General features: G+C 45.2%; 1 protein-coding gene across 1 annotated transcript in view; it reads right to left on the reverse strand.

Moving 5' to 3' along the window:
- Positions 1 to 21,928, reverse strand: part of DCAF13 (DDB1 and CUL4 associated factor 13) — a 350,429-nt gene that overhangs the window by 148,604 nt on the left and 179,897 nt on the right. The window contains exon 8 of the mRNA XM_085605122.1: positions 12,996 to 13,160. Coding sequence (XP_085461248.1) covers positions 12,996 to 13,160 — 165 coding nt within the window. The remainder of the gene's footprint in view (positions 1 to 12,995; positions 13,161 to 21,928) is intronic.

Here is a 21,928-nt window from a genome sequence, read left to right on the forward strand (position 1 = left end):
AGCGAATACCATCTAGTATGCCGTAAACACGTGACCGCACTCCGTAGCCCTCTTTTTAAAGATGGCCACGACACACAACGTTAACATACTAGTGGGAGAACCGTGTTTGGGATTACCCCGGGACCACGACCCTTGTGAATAGACTACAAGTAAGTGACCGTAAGGCGACCATTCGGAACTACCGATAATGGCACTTTAATAACTATTTATATAAGAACGCAATTGTTTATCACCATGTTTTTGGGTGAAAACGGTCTAAGAGAACAGGAATATAGTGTCTGACGTTCCTTCACCAAATGTATTCTTCTAAAATTACGTGTGAACCTTCCTTAGAGCACTAAATGCCTTGCCCCACGAGATCAGGGAATGTAAGAGTATTCCTTTACCTCATAATATGTAAGTTGAATAATAACTCCCTTTGGTTCCCATCGTCCTCTGTGACAAACGTGTATAAATTCACTTGTCCAGTGTAAACCTCTCTTGGTGTAGAACAAACACAAAAAGAACGTCTACAAATGATTAGAGTAAAATACTTTGTCACCTATTTTCAAAGTTGAGGGCGAATACCATCTAGCATGCCGCAAACACGTGACTGGACTCCGCAGCCCCCCCTTTTTTAAAAGATGGCCACGATACACAACATTAACATACTAGTGGGAGAACCGTGCTTGGGATTGCACCGTGCTTGGGATTGCCCCGGGATCACGACCTGTGTGGATAGACTAAAAGTAAGTGACTGTAAGGCGGCCATTTGGAATTCCCGATAATGGCTCTCTAATAACTATTTGTAAAAATACGCAATTGTTTATCACCATGTTTTGGGTGAAAAAGGTTTAAGAGAAAAAGAACATAGTGTTTGACGACTTTGACCACATCTATCCTTCTGAAATTATAGGAGAATCTGCCTTAGAGCATTAAATGCCTTGCCCCATGAGATCGTGGAATGTAAGAGTACTCCGTTACCTCATAGTGTTTAAGTTAATAAAAACTCCAAAGGCTCCTATCGTTTCCTGCGAAAAACGCGTATAAATTCACTCGTTTTACGTAAATCTTTCTTGGCCTAAAATTAAACGGACCGCAAAACATACTGCCATCTTGGCTCTTGCTTTTCTATCTTTACCTGTACAGTACTGATACAACAAACTAAATGTTGAATCTTTGACTAATTCGCTTGACATCTATAGTTGTCTCTTTATCTGTTTACTCCTGTCTAGATTACTGCTCTGTCTGGTTATGAAGCAAATATGAAAAATGCAATGTTAAACGAAAATATTGTGTAGAAACGTCCGAATAACAAGGTACATATTTGACCTGATAAATGTGCATAGATCTTTGCATCACCTTTTTTAAGCATGAATAAAACATAATGATCACGGGGTTTTGTGTCACCCTGCTTTCTGGACCTGAAAGCACGAACTAATATAACTTGATTTTAAAAGCATTACTACAAATACTAATTTGTCACAAAGGTTGCTTTGTTTTGGAAATCGCCCTTGGCTCTTTACGTAGATTGCACTATAAATCGAAACAAAATTAACATTTCGTATTTCCATCACCCTTGAAACTAAGTAAATCATCTTCCTTTTTATCTGATAAATGGGATTATTTTCTATTCTCTCACATTCTTTCTTGAGCACCTTTCTGGCGTCACCATCCTTTTTGTTTATAGACAACGTTCACTATCTTCACATCCCACTAGGTGGAATCTCGATGATATTGAGACTCTGAGCGAAACCTATTAAACACTGCCTCATTAATATCTCCTTTCAGCCTTGAAAAAGCCCTGGCCCAACTTTGAGCCTCTGGGTGAAACACGTGTCGGCTGTTCACTTTGTTGTAAACGTGAAGAAAGAAATAATAAGGCTGTTTACTTTGTTGCAAACGTGAAGAAAGAAATTATAAAATACATAAAAAATACAAGAAAAACAGAACTCTCTTGAATAAGCAAAATAAAAACTTGCATTGATCCAAGTACTCTGATTACCTTTATTTCAAACTAATCAAAGAGGAGTTTTTGACTCACACCTTAAGCGAATATAAGAGATGCCTGCGCCAAGGATGTGCCGTGCAGTGCCAGTTCTGATAAGGAGGTGGGCTGCAATGTGGATTTTTGCAAAGGGGAAGATCCATGCAGCGGTGAGGATGCATCAGTTCTGCTAGGGGTTGTGCTGCCCAGCAGAGAAGATGCGGCGGTTGCACTGGATTCACAAAGGCTAGCAGAACACACGCCTTAGGCCCACTTGCAAGGATACGGAACTAGGGTGGCACTACTTGGCAGGGTAGACTCACTGAGGGCAGAGTCCAGGTGCAGGGGTCGAGGTTGTAGGAGCCTTCTGTCCCTGAGGCTCAAGTCAGGAAGCCAGCCAACGAGCCCTTTGAGTCACTCTGGGTTCCTGGGTTCAACAGATGATGGTCACGTTCTTCTCACCAGGTAAGAGGGCAGCAGGTAGCAGTCAGCAGAGCAGAGCAGCAGTCCTTCACAGCAGCTGTCCAGCAGAGTGGCAGTCCTTTCAGCAGCACAGCAGTCCTTCCTGGCAGAGAATCCACAGGTCCAGAAGTGTACTGAAGAGTTGGTCTCTGGGGTTCAATATTTATACCTAGGCCTTCCTTTTAAGTGGGAGTAGCTTCCAGAAGTTTCCCTTTGAAGTCCCCATGCATCCTGCCTTCCCTGTCCTGGATCCAGACTAACTACAGGAGGTATGTAGCTATTTGTGTGGAGGTAAGGCACAGCGTATTCAAACACAAGTAGGGCTGTGCCCAGCTCCGCATCCCACTCTGCCAGTGATGGCTTATTCAGGCACACAAAAGCTCTCTATTGTGTGTGGCTATCTAGGAGGAATACACAAAGCCCAACTACACCCAGTCATGTGACCCAGAGACATCCTGCAGGGCACTAAATGGCTAAGGCAGGAAAATGCCAACTTTCTAAAAGTGGGATAAAGAGAAACAGCTGTCCTTGCACTCAAATTTTTCACAATAGACAAGTAAACCAAAGAATCTACTAATAAGAATTTTTAGTGTGCATCCTCTGAGGCGGTACTACCCCCCCCCCTCCCCCGCCAGTATTAAATCAATGAACCTACTAGGACAAAAAGTCTTAGACAGAGTATGCACTACTCATGCGCTTAATTACTGCGTCATCAAAATAAACCTGTGTTAAAAATGCATAATACAGTAACACATAATCAACCAGCATTCACAAAACTTGTATAGACAAATTCATCAAACGACTGTGCGTGGTATTGTTGATTCATTCCTTCATGAATCTTTATTTACTTTTTGCTGGAGTTTTCTAGTATCAACAAAATGTCTTACAATTGAGCATCATAAATGATTGGTGTAAAACACTTTATCCCAATGCATTTCTGGTGTTGATTACACCCTTCCTCGGGTGAATCTATAAACAAAGGATGGCTCAAATCTATACAAATAGTGATACGATTTCATTAAAATGAAGTGATGGAGTGATGGCCCAGTGAGGTGGGCAGCGCAGACAGCCTGCTTCGCAGAGATGAGAGGGCCAATGGTGCTGCAGGTGCAGTGGCACCAGGGCCCAGTTTTATGAGGGGCCAGCTAAACCTCCATTATGTGGTTGTACTATCCTTCCTTGATTGCATTAGGGCACAAAACACAACACACTTGCTTTGCCAGTGTTACTTTGGGCCTCGGCGCATTGGCCTAGGGGAGAGGAAAACTAAAGCAGAGGAGACACTGTCGTTTGAACGTCAGAAAGATTGTAGGGAGGAATGGGGCTAGATGGGAGCCCATGTTTTTAACAAAGGGCAAAGGAAACCGTCCTCTTCACAAGGCGGTAGCTGTCACTAGTGAAACAGGTGAGGTTGCACTGAGGTCCAGGGGTCTCAGGGGTCCACTGTATCACAACTGTGACTATCGTTTAAAAAAAAAAAAAAAAAGAGTATGGGGCTCATTTTCCTTGCTAGCATTAGGGCCGAGGGTGCATTTGCTGCAGAAAGGGGGACAACACATGAAGTTAATTTATTTCTGAAAGGAAGGAGATGTGGCCTAACAGTGACAGCTGCCGACTTTGGAACTAGGGAACCAGTTGCAAAGTCCAGATGCTGGCTCAACATCCTGCGATTCCCAGCAAATCAATTAATCTCCACGTGCCTTATCAAAAAAACGAATATGACATTGTGTAATATAACTGGTGTTCATATGCAGCACACCAATTCCCTTGAGCCGAGGTAATGCTATTTAAAAATCAAAAGGGACAAAGTGTCTGTTTCAAGATTGCAGTGATGTTCATGTATGGTGGTGAAAAGGTGAAAAAGGCAAAGGAGATAGCCTGCTACTCAGGGCTTTAGCTATCAGTAGTGTGCAGGTGCGGTTGCATTGGGGCCCAAGGAATACAAGAAGCTTACAACACCCCAATTATGAGGTACAGAGTTTTGGGGCAAATTAATGTTTTGTTTGATGATTTTTCTCTTTTATAAATCTCACATTTATTGTTGATTATGAGCTACAGAAAAAGTCTCCCTGAATTGACCGTATAGGCTCTATCCCCTGCCCCTCCCATTTCCCCCAAACCTTGCCATACATTTTGGAGGGGGCTCTCAACTTCAAAATCTTTTTGTTTGGGAGTGCAAAAAAAGTTTGAAGACCTTTGTTCAAGAGTGTCAGAGAAAGCCTGTTCGTGTGTGAATTCTTTGTGAGTCTTGTAGAGTTTCATCCTTGCCAGGAAGGTGCTGCTGGTAGTCTTGGTGCCACTGGGCCAGTTGAACTTAAAAGCAGTGCAGTCCAGTTTACTCACAGACAGTGTCTTATAGGTCACACAGACTCATGGATTTTGGCAACAAGAGGGAGCAGTTTTTTGGAGGTGGAGAGATATTCTTGAATATTTTCTTTTGTGTTTAATCAAACAGCTGTCTGAAGAATGGACTGTACTCACATGGATAAGGCCCTGGGAGACCAGTGAGCAGAGTGTAGCCTCCATCAATGTGTAAAGATGACTGCCTCTACGGGAAGTTTGCAGGAGGGACAAATTGATTATTTTTATATACTAAGGTCAGTTTGAACCATGCTGCTTATGCTTTTTAGGTCTCGCCAACCAGACAGCCCAAGCTGCCTGTGTAGGAACGTGGAATCTGACTGCATGGTTGCCCCCACTTTTTTCATGGTGTTTTGCAGGTTTTCGACTTAGTTTGGCTGGGATCCTGCTATTCAGGACCTCAGCCTATCTGCTTTCCCCTTTAAATTGATTACCAGTACTTTAGGTACACTCCAGATTGGATTCTGGGGTACCCTTATAAGTCCCTAGTATATGGTATACTATGTACCCAAGGCATAGGTACCCCAGAGGCCTACCAGGGGCTGCAGCATGTATTATGCCACCCCTGGGAAGCCTTCCAAAATGACACCACAGGTCTGCTACTGCAGCCTGGGTAAGGTGGTGCATGCACCCCTTACTGAGATATAGGTTCACTATATCTCTCCATATCACTGCACATCAGTCACCACTATGGCAGGCCTTAACAATCCTGAAGGCAGGTTGCTGGGTTTCACGTGAGAGGGTGCCCATGCATGAGAAGAGCCCCTCTGCAGCTTTCGGAACCTTTATTCCGGGGTTGTTTGTGATGCAGCCAGACCATATACTCTTAAGAGCATTATAACCAAACGGTAAATGCTAACTTTGGAATGGCTGCATGGAAACATGTCGTGTTTGGTGTTAAACACCTTGGAATCATACCCCCACACCAGTAACTGGTGTGGGAGTATGATCCCACCCTTCTAGAGGGAGAGACATGACAGCACCGGTATACCCGGTACCAGCTAACAGAGCCCTGGCATCACAAAATGGATGCTGCCAGCCACAGACACAAGTCTGCTCTCCCGCTACTGGACGAACCCCCGGCAGGGGAGGCCTGGACAATAGGTTTCCTGTCACAGGGAGGTGTCACGACCTCCGTGACAGGCTTTAGTGTATTGGGGCTGGGTGGGTGCACTCCAAGAGTGCTTTGAAGTCAGCACTGGGGGCACATTTGATGTCCCTGTGCATAGTCCAGCTCAAACCGGTTGCAGGGGCTACCAGCCCCTGCTCTGGCACGAAACTGGACAAAGGAAATGGGTGTAGCCACCCCTCTTGCCTGACCCTTCCATAGGTGGGTCCCTAGAGTTTGTTCCACCCCTTCCTTGGGTATAAGATAGGAACCCCTGGCTACAGGACTTTAGATTACACCTGGACAAAACTCTGATACAGAATCCTGGAACTTCGACGATCTACAAGGCGCTAGATGACTGAAGAATCTCCCTTGGAGTAAAGGAAAGAAAGGCCTCCATGGTGACCAGTGATCTGAAGAAGCTGAGACCAACTTTATTAGGGCCACACTTCTTTACTCAGCCACCCCACTAGCCTTTTACTTTGCCAAAACACACTACAGGTAGTAACTCCAAATGGTGGAGATCAGCCCATACCCTTAGGGTTAGGGATTGCTTAGTGGACCATAAGACAGGGGGTAACCATGCCAGTGCAGGTTCTTCCTTATATGGCCACTTAGTCAATAAAGGCTCAACTGGCCAAGGTTAGCCTGATCTCCTTTTGTTGAGGGGGGAAGGGGGGCGGGGGGGGGGGGGGTCTGACTACATGGTTGCCCCCACTTTTTTCCTGGTTCCTGGTGTTTTGCTGGTTTTCGACTTAGTTTGGCTGGGGTACTGCTATTCAGGACCCCAGCCTATCTGCTTTCCCCTTTAAATTGATTACCAGTACTTTAGGTACACTCCAGATTGGATTCTGGGGTACCCTTAAAAAGTCCCTAGTATATGGTATACTATGTACCCAGGGCATAGGTACCCCAGAGGCCTACCAGGGGCTGCTGCATGTGTTATGCCACCCCTAGGAAGCCTTCCAAAATGACACCACAGGTCTGCTACTGCAGCCTGGGTAAGGTGGTGCATGCACCCCTTACTGAGATGTAGGTTCACTATATCTCTCCATATCAATGCACATGTAAACCTATCAGTCACCCCTATGGCAGGCCTTAACAATTCTGAAGGCAGGGTGCTGGGTTTCATGTGAGAGGGTGTCCATGCACGAGCGGAGCCCCTCTGCAGCTTTCGGAACCTTTATTAGTTGTTTGTGATGCAGCCAGACCATATACTCTTAAGAGCATTATAACCAAACGGTAAATGCTAACTTTGGAATGGCTGCATGGAAACATGTCGTGTTTGGTGTCAAACACCTTGGAATCATACCCCCACACCAGTAACTGGTGTGGGAGTATGAACCCACCCTTCTAGAGGGAGAGACATGACAGCACCAGTATACCGGGACAAGCTAACAGAGCCATGGCATCATAAAATTGATGCTGCCAGCCACAGACACGAGTCTGCCCTCCTGCTGCTGGACGAACCCCCGGCAGGGGAGGCCTGGACAATAGGTTTCCTGTCACAGGGAGGTGTCACCATCTCCCAGACAGGCTTTAGTGTATTGGTGCTGGGTGGGTGCACTCCAAGAGTGCTTTGAAGTCAGCACTGGGGGCACATTTGGTGTCCCTGTGCATAGTCCAGCTCAAGCCAGTTGCAGGGGCTACCAGCCCCTGCTCTGGCGCGAAACTGGACAAAAGAAATGGGTGTAGCCACCCCTCTATCCTGACCCTCCCATAGGTGGGTCCATAGAGTTTGTCCCACCCCTTCCTTGGGTATAAGATAGGAAACCCTGGCTACAGGACTTTAGATTACACCTGGACAAAACTCTGATACAGAATCCTGAAACTTCGACGATCTACAAAGCGCTAGATGACTGAAGAATCTCCCTTGGAGTAAAGGAGTTACTCCCCTGCAAGGCAGGCACCCAAGACGCATCTGACCGGTTTGCATCTCTGAAGCTCCCGCCAGACTCCGAAGAATTTGCAACACAGGAGGTGGGTTCCCAGACTTCTCAGAGGCTGACCCGAGCTCCCAGCAAAGCAGAGACCCGTAGCCCTCGTGGGGACCGTGGAACCGGAACCCCTGGACACCGTGCCCATTTTCAAGTGCATATGCTTCTCGTCGATCCTTGAGGCTGAGCTTTCGGCTACTTGTAGACCACACCCCGATCACTGTCTCCACCGAAGATTACTGGCCTACACTCACCAAGTGTCACGTGGGCTGGTATTGTGTGATTCCTCCGGAGGTCCCTTCGCGATCCCTGGTCCGTAGACTGCTGGGTCCCTGTGAAGGCAACTCTAACTTTAATTGGGCTTACCTGGTTGCTCAAGACGTGCCCTGACTCTCCATCACTTGGGGAGTCCCCATGACCTTGCTGGTCCGCACCGAAGCATCTTTTCTCTTGTTGCTGTTGCCAAGGCTTGTTGTGTTCAATCTGAGCACTGACACCGCAGCACTCGACATCCTTCGTGGGACAGCTCGAATCCAGCTCCTGGTCGTCGTCGGCACCTCCTGGTCCTAGTGGCTGCAGGGTCAAGCTTCACCTCTTCGCACCTGATACTACTGACATCAGTGGGCATTCGTCTATCGCGTCCCTGGTCACTGGCAAGTGACCCAGACTCTGTCCCCTCTGCTTTCAGGTTCTTCTGATCTTCAATCCAGGCTTGGATCACTCCGGACACTTTTCTTCTTCCCGGCAGCAGCACTTTCCAGCAGATCGCCATTGAAATCAACGACGATTCCCGACACCATTTGACACCTATGCACCCGGCTTCCCTGGGTGAGGTAACTCGAGTACTCCGGTGCTCCTGTGGGTGCTGGCCCTAGAACCCCTAAGTCTAAAGGGGTTTGCTTAAAGTCCTCTCCTAAGTGTCCTTAACTTTTTTATTTGTTAGCTTGTGTGGGCTCTCCTTCCTCTTCCAATGTTTGTCCTTCCTTTGCAACATGGACACATTACTTGTGTCCTTCTATTGCTTGGTTTTCATGCACTACTCTTTCACTTTTGGGTTATGCTTTCCATGAGAGGGCATGCGTTTTCCAGCTGTCTCCCTCATATACTTCTCTCACACTGTATGTTGCTCTTTGCCATCCATGTGCTTCTCCCCAATTTCTTCCATGTTGCACTCACTCTTGTGTACCTCTAAACTACATTACCTCCTCATCCATGTGACTTCTCCCCTGCACACTCCATGTTCCGCTCTCACCAGTTGCTTCTTCTCCCACCTCATGCGGCTTCTGCCCCCCACCCTCCGTGTTGCTTCCCCACTGGTGCTTCATGTTGCTTTACACCACCCGCTCCATCCGTGTTGTATTCACCATCTTCGTCCTTAGTGATGTTTACCCTACCAATACTCTTTTAGTGTGCACACGCATTAGTAGTGTATGCCTACGAAATGATGTGGCTACTGTGTCACAGCACCTGTTTTTGTTTTCTTTAGCCATGCTGAGCAGCTTCAGCATTCTGTACAGCATGACTAAAAACCATTTGCAAAGGCAGTAGGTCCTAATGCTGGTTTCTTTTTGGTTAAGGAGTCTATCAATCGGGGATTTGTAAGCGCGCTACTCACCCGTGCGGGTCCCAAGGCGCTGGGGGCGGGGGGGGGGGGGCTACGCAGATCTGTTAGCCGAAGAACCAGGTCTTGAGAGTCTCACTGAAGGTGCTCAGGGAGGGGGCGTGTCTGATGTCTGCCGGTAGCTCATTCCAGGTTTTGGCTGCAATGTAAGAGAACGATCTTCCGCCGGCTCTGGCTCTGTGGAAGCGCAGGGTTTCGGCCAGTGCGAGGTTGGAAGATCAGAGGTTTCTTTTGGGGTACGTGGAAGTTGATTCTGTCGTTGAGATATTTGGGTTCGTTGTGTAGACATTTGTAAGCGTGGGTGAGGACTTTGAAGGTGACTCTCTACTCCAGTGGAGTCTCCGTAGGTGTTGGCTGATGTGTTTGTGCCGGGGGATACCGAGGACGGGTCTGGTCGCGGTGTTCTGTATAGTCTGGAGGTTGCGGAGTAGGGACTTGTTGATGCCGGTGTAGAGTGCGTTTCCATAGTCCAGTCTGCTGATGAGTGCGTGGCCGACTGTCTATGAGAGTGCATGTGATTTTTAGCTATCTCTCTGATGTACTTCTCTTCCCCACTATGCCGTGCTCCATGCTATCTCTCACTCATGTGCTTTTCACTCGGGCCCCATCTGTGATGCGCTTGCCACAGTGCGCTTTCTCAACCGTGTGCTGCTTACCCCTCCAAGGCACCACATTTCTCTCAGTGTCTTGCACTTTTCCTCCTGCCCTCCATGTTGCTTCCTCCCACCTGCATCCTCTATGTTGCTTCCCCCCACCCTACAATAGATATCCATCCAAGTACAGTGGGCAGTAAAACCTACAACATCGGTAGTCCAAAAGGTGTCGTCTACAGTCACTTTCCGAGATTATTTAAGGGTGGTTCATTACTAAGGATTCCAGTAGAACATTGCAAATATTTTAACAGAAAAATGAGGGCTCCCACAACAGATCATAATGTGGGCAACTTTTATTAACAAGAAACAAAATTTAACTGTTTCTGTATTGATGCTACATTTGAGCTCCTGTTTTCTCTGATAGTATTTCTAGCAGCGTTATGCAGTCTGTATCCTGGCTACCGTTTTTTGTATATCCAGGAGAGTGTGTGTTCATCCGACCATGCAGGAGACCATTATCCTAAAACATACCTTATATTTCAAATTGGTTAAGAATGGGAAGAAACATTTCAAAGTGTTCTCTAGTGTGCCCAGCACATTGTGCAACTGCAGAATCAAGAGAAAGGGGGCAGTCATTATCTTGAAATCTGGTGAGTGAAGCTGCTATTCATGTAGCTGAGCATGCCGTTGTGTTAGTGTGCAAGGTAATTAGCTGAGTTACCTGTATAAGTCCAACTTATTCTAAAATCATCAAGGCTACAAGAGGAACAAGAACCTGTAAGTCATCTTAAAAGATAATAAGTGGAGCTCCGCGGTCATTGGTGAGATCACTGGGAGTCTTCTGGTTGTAAAGCTCTAGTTCAGTGGTTCTTAATGTGTGGGCTGCGGACCCTTGACAGGGTGTTTGGACTATATAGAAAATTAAATAATATTGAGATTAGTTAAGTATATAAATAAAGATAAAAATATATATAAAAACATTCTGTAAAAGTGAAGGAATTTGAAACTGGAGGCTAAAAATTAAATTGGTGTCCTTTGCTTGAAATGTTTGAGTGCTTCAAGTACAGCAAACTGAATATAGTATAGACCATTGATAATCAAAGTACGGCCCGGGGGCCGCATGCGGCTCTCTTGACCTTTATATGCAGCCCCCTGGTCAACAGCAGCACTGAGCTGCTGTATACTCATCTCAGAGCTAACAAAAAGAAGTTCAATAAACAGGCAAGCATTTATATTAAGGTTAATGGATGTTAAAGAAGGGATTTAACTAGGGAGTGCTGCACTGTTTAACTTTAGGAACACCGTCATTTGAAGAAGTCTTGAAGCAATAGTGTAAAAATATGATAAAGTCTCTTCAGAATTCAATAAGTAAATTTAATTAATGTGCAGAACCTTTTCACCTTAGTACATCAGATTGTATCAATGCATTGAAATGTATTATTTTAAAAGTGATACTTTTCAAACATGAATTTAAAAACATTCATTCTGCCCCCCCCCCCACCCTGACAACAATGACAATAGTGAACTAAAGAGTCAAGCCACTTGTATTGTACACACTTTGAGTGGCCGTTGGGTGTCCTCGGTTCCTTTTATACATGAACATCATATTAGTTCATTACATCAGACACAGGAGAAGGTTTTGTACAGCGCACATCCTGAAGTCATGTATTTCGAGGTCCTCTTATATGTGATAATGTAGAAAAAGGAGGGAAAGTGAAATAAAACAACTGCCTAGGTAGGATCTCACAATTTGGTGAACTGGGGAAGCCAGGACTAATCCAAGGTTTTCTAGTTTCATATTGGGCACCTCAGCTACTGGATGCATATGCTTTGCTTCCCCTGCACCCATGTAACCACAAATCACTGCCCTGACCAACCACCACCCCACTGGCATCCATGCGGCACTCGGCCACATCACAGACCACACTTTTTGGCACCTGGGAAAATGTTTGTGAGTACTCATGGTATAGACGCTGGACGAAGAAGCAAGAGCATGCATGCAGTAGAAGAATATCCTCAGCTTTAACAATTAAAAACAGATTTAGAAAAGCTCTAATATTCCCATTTAAAAAATTCGATTTTCCTAATTTTTAATTGAATGAAATATTAAATTATTTGTGTTTTAGTCTGATGTGTATTTTTATGTATTGTTCTGAAATTAAAATCGTAGAAACGGCTTAGGCCAGGGGCCCCTTGCTTCCAATAATGACTCAGTGGGGATCCCTGGCTTTAAGTATTGATTCAGTGGGGTCTACAGAAGTCAAAATGTTAAGAATCGATGATATAGTTAATAAAGAATGTGAAATATATTCTGATCCGTACTGTCAGATCTCTAGCCGTATGCAATAAACTCAAGTCATTTGGCAATTACATAAACATACACATACCAAATGGGCATAATGGCAGTTCTCGTGTGCCAGCACATTCTGAAAACCCAGAGATATTACACATGGTGGGGCAGACAGCAGGGGGCCAGGATGGGCGAGTCCTATCCCATATCTGTAGAAAGAAGCTGAGGAAAGCACTGCTCTGCACGAGGACACCTCTCTAAGAGGACATCCTTACCACAAGATAGCACTCTGAACTAGACTAGTTTCATTACAGAAAAAAAGTTTAGAGGAAACAAATCAAAAAAATACAAAAGGCACAGCAGGCCCAGAAGTATCCCTGGGGGTTTAGGTAGAGCAGAAAACATTTTCCAGAAATCAAATTTCCCAAAGACCGACCTTATTAGGAAACCACAACGTGCAATTAACACAAATGTCCTGTCATAAATAAATCATCAAAGAGTGAAGAGGAGAGGTGATTCATCGTTATTTTAATGGTCTGTGGAGCGCGAGCCCCCTCGCGCCACGCCAGGGGAGCCCATTGATTGCGAGTGTTAATGAGGGAGAGCGGAACCCTTTTGAATTTCAAAAAAAGTTGACGTGTTCGACAAAGTACTGACCTGCTGTGACCTTTGTCTGCGGGGAAGATGCGAATAGATTTATCAAAGCTCGCAGACACAAACTCCTTCCCGGTGGGAGAGTAGTCGACGTCCAGCACCGCAGACACGTGGTCCATGTGCACCATGATGGGGTTGTCAAGGAAGCGCATATCAAAAGTGTACAGGCTGCCAAAAGAAAGAAAGAGTACGGCAATTAAGAAAATCCCACTTGGTAAACAAAACAACACATAATTGGACCACAGAGGCAACATGGGAAAAGTTATTAATGTGCGGTGCATTTGGGCTTCACTTTAGCTGTTGTAGCCTAAATATACTGAGTTTCAACCCTCAATAGCAACTGTGCTACTCCGCAATGAAGCCGCCACATCCCCCAACCACCCCGTCTTTCACCTCCACGATTTCATTTTAAAAGGCGTTGCGTTAATATATACCTATGCAAAACATCTATTGTGACTTTCCTAGTCGTGAAAGTTACATGCCTACATCTGGAAAATACAGGATTTACTTCATTTCGCTGGCGTTTGTCAGTCTGCCCGGCTTATTTGTTTGTAGCCTGTCTGCAATGGGGAAAACGCGCATTTCCAAAATACTTTTTCTTCACATGGAAACTTACATTTGTGGAAATCCATTCCAGTGTATCCACCACGGGTGCCCTTAGAATCCCACGCACCAAGTGAAAATAGTTTGGTTTTTACCACTTCTAAGCAAGATAAATGTCTATGCTCTCTAAAAATCGTTAACAGTTATTGTAAGACCACAGTGGCTCAACAAAAGCAGTGTTAAGACCCTCTCATTTTTATTAATTACATAGGTTAGATTCAAACATTTGCTGGGGCCATCTCCATGAAGCTATGCTAAGCAAGTTAGGTGGTCACAAACATTAACTCAGCTATGCCTCCATGGGAGCAGATCACCTTGAACCCCCTGCGCAAGGCCCCCATCCATTAGGGTGACTGGAAGGCCTCGGACCCCAGTCCTGGTCACAGGCACAAATCTTGCTGAGCTACACTTGTAGTCCATTTCCAGACACCAAATGTGATTTAGAGGTTGAATCTTTTAAGTTTTTTTTGGGGGGGGGGGGGGGTCTGCTTGCTTTTGAAGTGCCCTCTCCCTCTGCCCTGCCCTTCCACCAGGAAGCAGTCTGTCAGCGCAGGAGTGATTCCACATTTGATAGTCGGGCAACAAAGGCCATGGGAGTACTAGAAGTTCACACCAGGATGTCAGTACATAACACACGCACTGCACAGAACTACACCTCCCATGTATTGTACCATTCGCAGACACATACACCCAGCACGTGTGTAACACGTATGATGTATATCTATAAAGTGGTACATGTAATGTGTAAAATATAAGATAGCTTTGAAGTTTTAGTTTTATATAGTTGCATAATGGTAATTGTATGTTATGTTAAAAAAATATCTTTTAAACATCTAAATGATGTTGCCAAGACTATAGGTGTGGGTACTAGTGTCACATATGCTACGGGCCGCATATACATATGAAGGTGTGCAAGCGTGACTATATGCAAGATCTTTAAATGTGTATATTCCGGTGTTTTATCTTTGTACACAGGCTTCTTTAGAAAACTGGATTTTTATTCTATTTATGCGCAGCTCAGACGACGTTCCAAAAAATGGCAGGATGTTTTACAGGAAATATTCCAATTGTTGTTCTTTTATTCTCATTCAACTCTCAGAAAAATCAGACTCAGCCAACGCGTTTCGTTCTTTACGAACTTCGTCAGGGCATAGATTGTTTCTAAGGCACGACCTCCACAAATTTCAAAAGTGGTCGGCTTCCAAGTGGTATGTTTGTTCATATAAAATTGTATATAACCTCTCCAAGTAGCTGAAAGGTGTTTGTATAAATACGATCATAAGTGCGTCACCAGCTAGTTCAAATATCAGTTGGACTCTTAGTTCAGTCCATATGTATCATAGGTAAAAAAAATTCTTTCGAAACGGGCGCTTTCTCAGGTTACCGGTTTTTTCGCCGGTAACCTGAGAAAGCGCCCGTTTCGAAAGAAAAATGGAGCCTGTACATTGGGCCTAAATATACAACAACAGGGTTGTTCTATTTTTACCTATGATACATATGGACTGAACTAAGAGTCCAACTGATATTTGAACTAGCTGGTGACGCACTTATGATCGTATTTATACAAACACCTTTCAGCTACTTGGAGAGGTTATATACAATTTTATATGAACAAACATACCACTTGGAAGCCGACCACTTTTGAAATTTGTGGAGGTCGTGCCTTAGAAACAATCTATGCCCTGACGAAGTTCGTAAAGAACGAAACGCGTTGGCTGAGTCTGATTTTTCTGAGAGTTGAAGGAGAATAAAAGAACAACAATTGGAATATTTGAAAAGACTTTTCCTTTGGTGCACCGTCCCTTTGTAAAAGAGTTTGTATATCTGGTTTTCCAGTAGAGCACAAGTACGGCCTGCTCTGGACGTGTTTTTGCACCTATCAAGAAATTGTGTATTGATTTGGGATTTGGTGTGCTTAACATTGGTCAGCCGTACGTTTTTTTTGTCTATATTATGTTTTACAGGAAAGGATGGAGTAATTTACACATGACTAAAAAGATATAAAGCACTCAGGAAGGTAAGGAGGATTCATTGGTCATACATTGCTTTTTTTCACCTCATATTTACTTAAATATGAGGCAGAAAAATTAACAGAGAAAGTGGACACACAAAGACTAACTCAGGTTAGAGGTTACATAGACATTTTCAACAATAGAGCCCTTTGTGACACTTTTATATGGATATCCAACCTACAACTAAGCACAATAATAAAGCTCTTCAACAGAGTCCACATAAGAATGATTTAATTGGAGTCTCCCATTGCCTATAGCCATCACAGGTCTCTTCTCTCCAAAAAAGGTGGGTGTTGTACACCCACACTGGTGGTTAACAAGGGGACAACACTATACATAGGGAAGGGGAATCAACGGAAGGACAGGAGGCTGGATGAAATGAGCACTATACAAAGGGTGACGGAAAACCAAGCAAGGGGGCGATACTGGGAAACCAAAATAGCAGAAGGCGGCTCTGGTGCTGATGTTCCTTGGCAGCGGTACAGGGCAACCTCAGAATATGTATAGCTTAGGTTGGGGCTGGGATAGTGTGGTATAAGCGAAAAAGAGGAGGATAGAAGAGGGAAAGGGGGGGGGCCCAAAAATAAGGGTGTTAAAGTCATCCTTAATAAGTATCTCCACTTAACTTCCATATCTGAATGGGTGGCCTTTATGCGGGCAGAAACTCTATTCATGTGTAATACCAGACGCCTCGCATGCTTCATACGCCTCCAAAGTTTAACCTCTTACTACTCAGAATGAATTCAAAGCACAGACACCATTTGGGGAGGAACCTACTCAAAATCATGAGGTGGGCGTCTTGGTGTTCTCGGCTCTTGCAAGTTCTGCTTGGGTTGCAGTATACAGATCCTCAGTGTCCGCCACATTTCCACACTAAGTCCTCTTGTCTGTACAACGTCCTGTCTGCTCTTGTCATCCGCTTTTTGCCTTGTCATCGTCTGCTCCAATGGGGGAAGCACTTCCTACCCCCATTCCTTCATGCAGAATACCACTCGATAACTCAGCATATGCCTTTCTGAATTAACCAACACGTCTAATTTCCTGATTGTATGTCCATGTATGGTTGATATTTACTCTAGTCTGTCCCACTTTGCCCCACCATTAGCGCCACTATGGCACCTACAGCCAGAGGCGGTGAAACTTCGTGCTAATCATGGAGGTGTTAGCCTGTATTTTATTTTCAAAGAAGTCAGGTGAAGAACATTTTAAACTTGGTATTTATATTTTTATATCAAAGGTAGGGACTAGGGGTGTTGTTATTTAGAGAGGTCCAGTGTACATACCCCATATGACTAGTAACAAAGAAGGGTAAAAAGTTCCTCATGTACAGTGATGGAGAAGAGCCAGTGAGAGAATATCTCAGCTGGTTAGTGCTAAGAAAGGCCGATCAGAAAAAAGGGAGGGAAATTCCCTTAATTTGAACTAGTGCTCTCACACACCCAGCAAGCTAGGTGTCATGCTTCATCATATGAGCACTGCCCCTCGTCAAGTCGGCGCTGCAATCCTTGACGGGCTCCCGAAACCGGGGCTCTTTATCGGGGATCTTTTGTTCCTGCCGAGGGTGCTTGGGGGTGAGGGGCCTAGTATGGTGTGATGTAGCAGAGAAGTGGGAATTAAAAGGGGTTAGTTGGTCCTACTTCAACTTTATTCCAAAGGTCAACTACCCTATTAAAAATGTGTAGAGTGGCTAAATGCTAGGAGTTAGGTATCTAGGCAAGAGCTCTACTCTATATGATAAACATGTTTCTTGCCGCAGAAGTCAGGAGGATCAGGGCAATTCGTCAGGATCAAAATAATACTGTCTACAACAATATGTGGTAAGGTGCTATCTAAATACCACTTCTTATGGTTTGTTCCTGTAGGGGAAAAAAGAAGAAACTCTTTATAACAAATAAAATAGCTCTTTATGCTGTACATAGCTATGAATATTGTGTCAAAGGTGATCACCGTGCTTTGGCGTGCAACACGCAATTTCATTATATAGTGGTGTCTCGAACGCCATTCGGGAGTGTAGGGTGGGGCGGGTAAATTAATATCCAAACAATGCTACGGAAAGCAAAAGGACTCACCTAAAAGGGTTGCTACTGTTGTTAGCAACGGTGCTGGCGGTTAAAAAGGAACCCAAGTGGGTCCTAAAGGGGACAAAAAGTTGCCAGAAAACCGTCTCTATTAGTATCTGTGTGTTTTAAAAGAGACGGATTCACCACATAAAAGGTCTAGGTGCCAGCAGGCAGCCGGGCATAGCCGCAGTTACCATACCCCTAACCGATCCATCCGTAACGGACACAAAGGTCGGGTCAGAGTGCTGACCTCGGTGCAGAGAGTCCGTGGGAATAGACCAGGAAGGTTCCGGTGGACAGTAGGCAGATGTGGCTCCTCGGGTGTAGAAAGGCAATTAAAATTAAAGTCAGTACTCACCGACGTGGATTCACGTCCAGGAAAGCAACCTACCCAAACCGCCAGGAACCGGGGTGGTAGGTTTCGAAGGGAAATGCGAGAAGATAAACAGTGGTTCCGGGTACGTCATCGAGTGCGTAGCACGTCGTGACGGAATGCGCTCGGGGAGTACAACCATATGATTGGTCCCAGGCATGAAGGGGCGTCACCGTTGCTAAGCAACCTCGTGACGTTGTCTCTTGGCCAATTAAAGTGTCTCGCTGTTGAGTACGCTATGTAAGATAGAGCGCGACCCATCGTGGTGTGACGTGTTGCGCAAATGGAGTCTGGCCCAGTGATTGATTCCAAGCCCAGAGAAGAGTCTCTGTTGCTACGCGACCTCATGACGTTGTCACAAGGACAAGCGATATGTATTGCTGATGGATTAGCCAACCGAAAACTGGTACGTGAACCATCAGGAGGCGCCCAACGCTACTGGCTCAAGGATTGGCGGGTCAGAGACCAGAGCAATATTAGTAATTGGAACGCTCATAAACAGGGAGGGGGCGTCACAGTGGTGAGTGACGTGGTCGTGTAGTAACTAATGCCTAGGGTGATGAGGTATAAATATATCACTCCCGAATGGCGTCGGATGTAAAACACAATTTTCACTTGTGAAATTCATGACAGTAGTATATCGATCAGGAAGTTGTGGCTCATCATTGGTGAATTCAAGGCACTGCTTAACTAGAGGACTATGTCATGGAAATCTGTGTGTCTCCAACATGGTATAAGATATAGGTACCAATGTTATGGTCCTTATATAGTCCAACTACCTGGGGGCTGGGTGTAAGACATGGTGTATCAGTAATCACACAATGCGTGGACTGGTCCATTGTTATATGAAACCAGCATGGAAGAGGGGTCCTGTACTCAGTGTGTTCAATTAAAGCAATAAGGGAACACAGGGACAACAAGGGGCCTCGTATCCTGCCACTGAGGCAGTAAATTTCATGAACTATTCAACAGAATGGGCCAGAATTCAGAGTGGGATAGGATCAGTAGATTAGGGCATATAGTTCCCAGTTTAAAATAAGGTATTCCAGGGTATGTCATCATTGAGGCCCTCGATATGACTTGATAATCTATGTACCCATCTCTGTTCGAGTCTGAATAGGGAGGATTTGGATATCTGGGCATGGGATTCTAATATGACCCAACGTAATGAATCAGAAGTAGGTTGTGTCTCCATGAAATGTCTGTATAGTTTTGTAGTGGTTCGTTGGCAACGTATGTTACTCCTGTGTTCAGTTATACGTATTTTAACCGGACGCATAGTCATCCCTATGTACTGTAAATCACAGGGGCAAGTAATCAGGTAAATACACTGTTTGGTGTTACAATTCGTGTGTTTTTGTATGCTCCACTTAAAATTGGGTCTTAACGCAATTTCTTTAGTGGCTGTTGTAAGTTTGCACACTGTACATGTACCACAGGGGAAGTGTCCTTTGACCGGTGGAAGTCCCCACAGGGTGGTTTGTGATGGGGTAGTGTGCTTCTTGGGTCTCGTATGAATCAAGATATCTCTGAGGCTACTAGTTCTGGTATAGGCAAACCTAGGTACAGGTATCTGTAGGTCGCCTGTGTTTAGAATGCCCCAATGTTTCAAGATGATCTTTTTGGTGGACGTGGAATTGGGTGTAAAAGAAGTTACACACGTGATGATGTCCTCAGGTTGTTTCTGATGGATTTCTAATAATGCCTCCCTGGGACTATTTAAGGCTCTCTTCATGGAGTTTCGTATCACCTTCTGTGGGTAGCCTCTAGTCTTGAGGTTGTTGGCTAAAGAGGAGGCTTCTATTTTGTAGTCATTTGTGGAGGTACAGTTGCGCCTGATACGTAGGAATTGTCCCACGGGGAGGTTATCTTTTAGCGCTCTGGGGTGATGGCTCTGGTACAGGAGAAGGCTATTGCGATCTGTGGGCTTTTTGTAAAGGCTTGTAGAGAGTTGTTCGCCTGATAGTTTTATGTTCAGATCGAGGAATGGAATGTGTGTGTCTGAGATTGTATGTGAAAATTTCAGAAATAGATTTTGCTGATTAATCCACTGCACAAATCTGTTGCAAGTGTCAATAGGGCCCTGCCAGAAGATCAAAATATCATCAATAAACCTCTTCCAAAGGATAAGATGTTGTTGAAAAGGGTTGTGTACAGTATTGATGACTTCTTTCTCAAATGTTGCCATGTAGAGGCAGGCCAAGCTCGGCGCAAAAGTGCTGCCCATCGATGTACCCTGGCATTGATGGTATAATTGCCCTTTGTACTCGAAAAAGTTCTCAGTTAGGGCTAGGGACGCACAATCCATGATGAATGTAACTGGGGTAGGAGAATCCCACTCTAATGAGTTCAAAGCTGCTTCTACAACTGTCAGTGTATCTCCTTGAGGAATGTTAGTATATAACGCCTCTACATCAAGTGTGACGAGGAGGTCGATACAGGATGAGTCCTCTATGGAGTCTATGATACTGAGGATATCAGTCGCATCCCTGACGAAGGACGGGATATCCCTCACCAAAGGCTGTAGGAAATGATCCACGAATTTGGAAAGTGGTTCCAAAATTGAGCCGATTCCCGACACTATTGGGCGCCCAGGAACCGGTGTCGTGCCCTTGTGTATCTTGGGTAGAGTGTAAAAGTAGGGCGTCCTCGGCTCTGTGGCAATCAGAAAATCTGCTTCTTTTTTGTTAATCCACCCATTGGTTAATGCCTCATGAACCAACATGGAGATAGTGTTAGAAAGGCGAGGGGTGGGATCAGTAGCGATCCTTGAGCCAGTAGCGTTGGGCGCCTCCTGATGGTTCACGTACCAGTTTTCGGTTGGTTAATCCATCAGCAATACATATCGCTTGTCCTTGTGACAACGTCATGAGGTCGCGTAGCAACAGAGACGCTTCTCTGGGCTTGGAATCAATCACTGGGCCAGACTCCATTTGCGCAACACGTCACACCACGATGGGTCGCGCTCTATCTCACATAGCGTACTCAACAGCGAGACACTTTAATTGGCCAAGAGACAACGTCACGAGGTTGCTAAGCAACGGTGACGCCCCTTCATGCCTGGGACCAATCATATGGTTGTACTCCCCGAGCGCATTCCGTCACGACGTGCTACGCACTCGATGACGTACCGGAACCACTGTTTATCTTCTCGCATTTCCCTTCGAAACCTACCACCCCGGTTCCTGGCGGTTTGGGTAGGTCGCTTTCCTGGACGTGAATCCACGTCGGTGAGTACTGACTTTAATTTTAATTGCCTTTCTACACCCGAGGAGCCACATCTGCCTACTGTCCACCGGAACCTTCCTGGTCTATTCCCACGGACTCTCTGCACCGAGGTCAGCACTCTGACCCGACCTTTGTGTCCGTTACGGATGGATCGGTTAGGGGTATGGTAACTGCGGCTATGCCCGGCTGCCTGCTGGCACCTAGACCTTTTATGTGGTGAATCCGTCTCTTTTAAAACACACAGATACTAATAGAGACGGTTTTCTGGCAACTTTTTGTCCCCTTTAGGACCCAATTGGGTTCCTTTTTAACCGCCAGCACCGTTGCTAACAACAGTAGCAACCCTTTTAGGTGAGTCCTTTTGCTTTCCGTAGCATTGTTTGGATATTAATTTACCCGCCCCACCCTACACTCCCGAATGGCGTTCGAGACACCACTATATAATGAAATTGCGTGTTGCACGCCAAAGCACGGTGATCACCTTTGACACAATATTCATAGCTATGTACAGCATAAAGAGCTATTTTATTTGTTATAAAGAGTTTCTTCTTTTTTCCCCTACAGGAACAAACCATAAGAAGTGGTATGTAGATAGCACCTTACCACATATTGTTGTAGACAGTATTATTTTGATCCTGACGAATTGCCCTGATCCTCCTG

This window comes from Triturus cristatus, chromosome 5_1 (genome assembly GCF_964204655.1).
Source record: "Triturus cristatus chromosome 5_1, aTriCri1.1, whole genome shotgun sequence".
Lineage (NCBI taxonomy): Eukaryota > Metazoa > Chordata > Amphibia > Caudata > Salamandridae > Triturus > Triturus cristatus.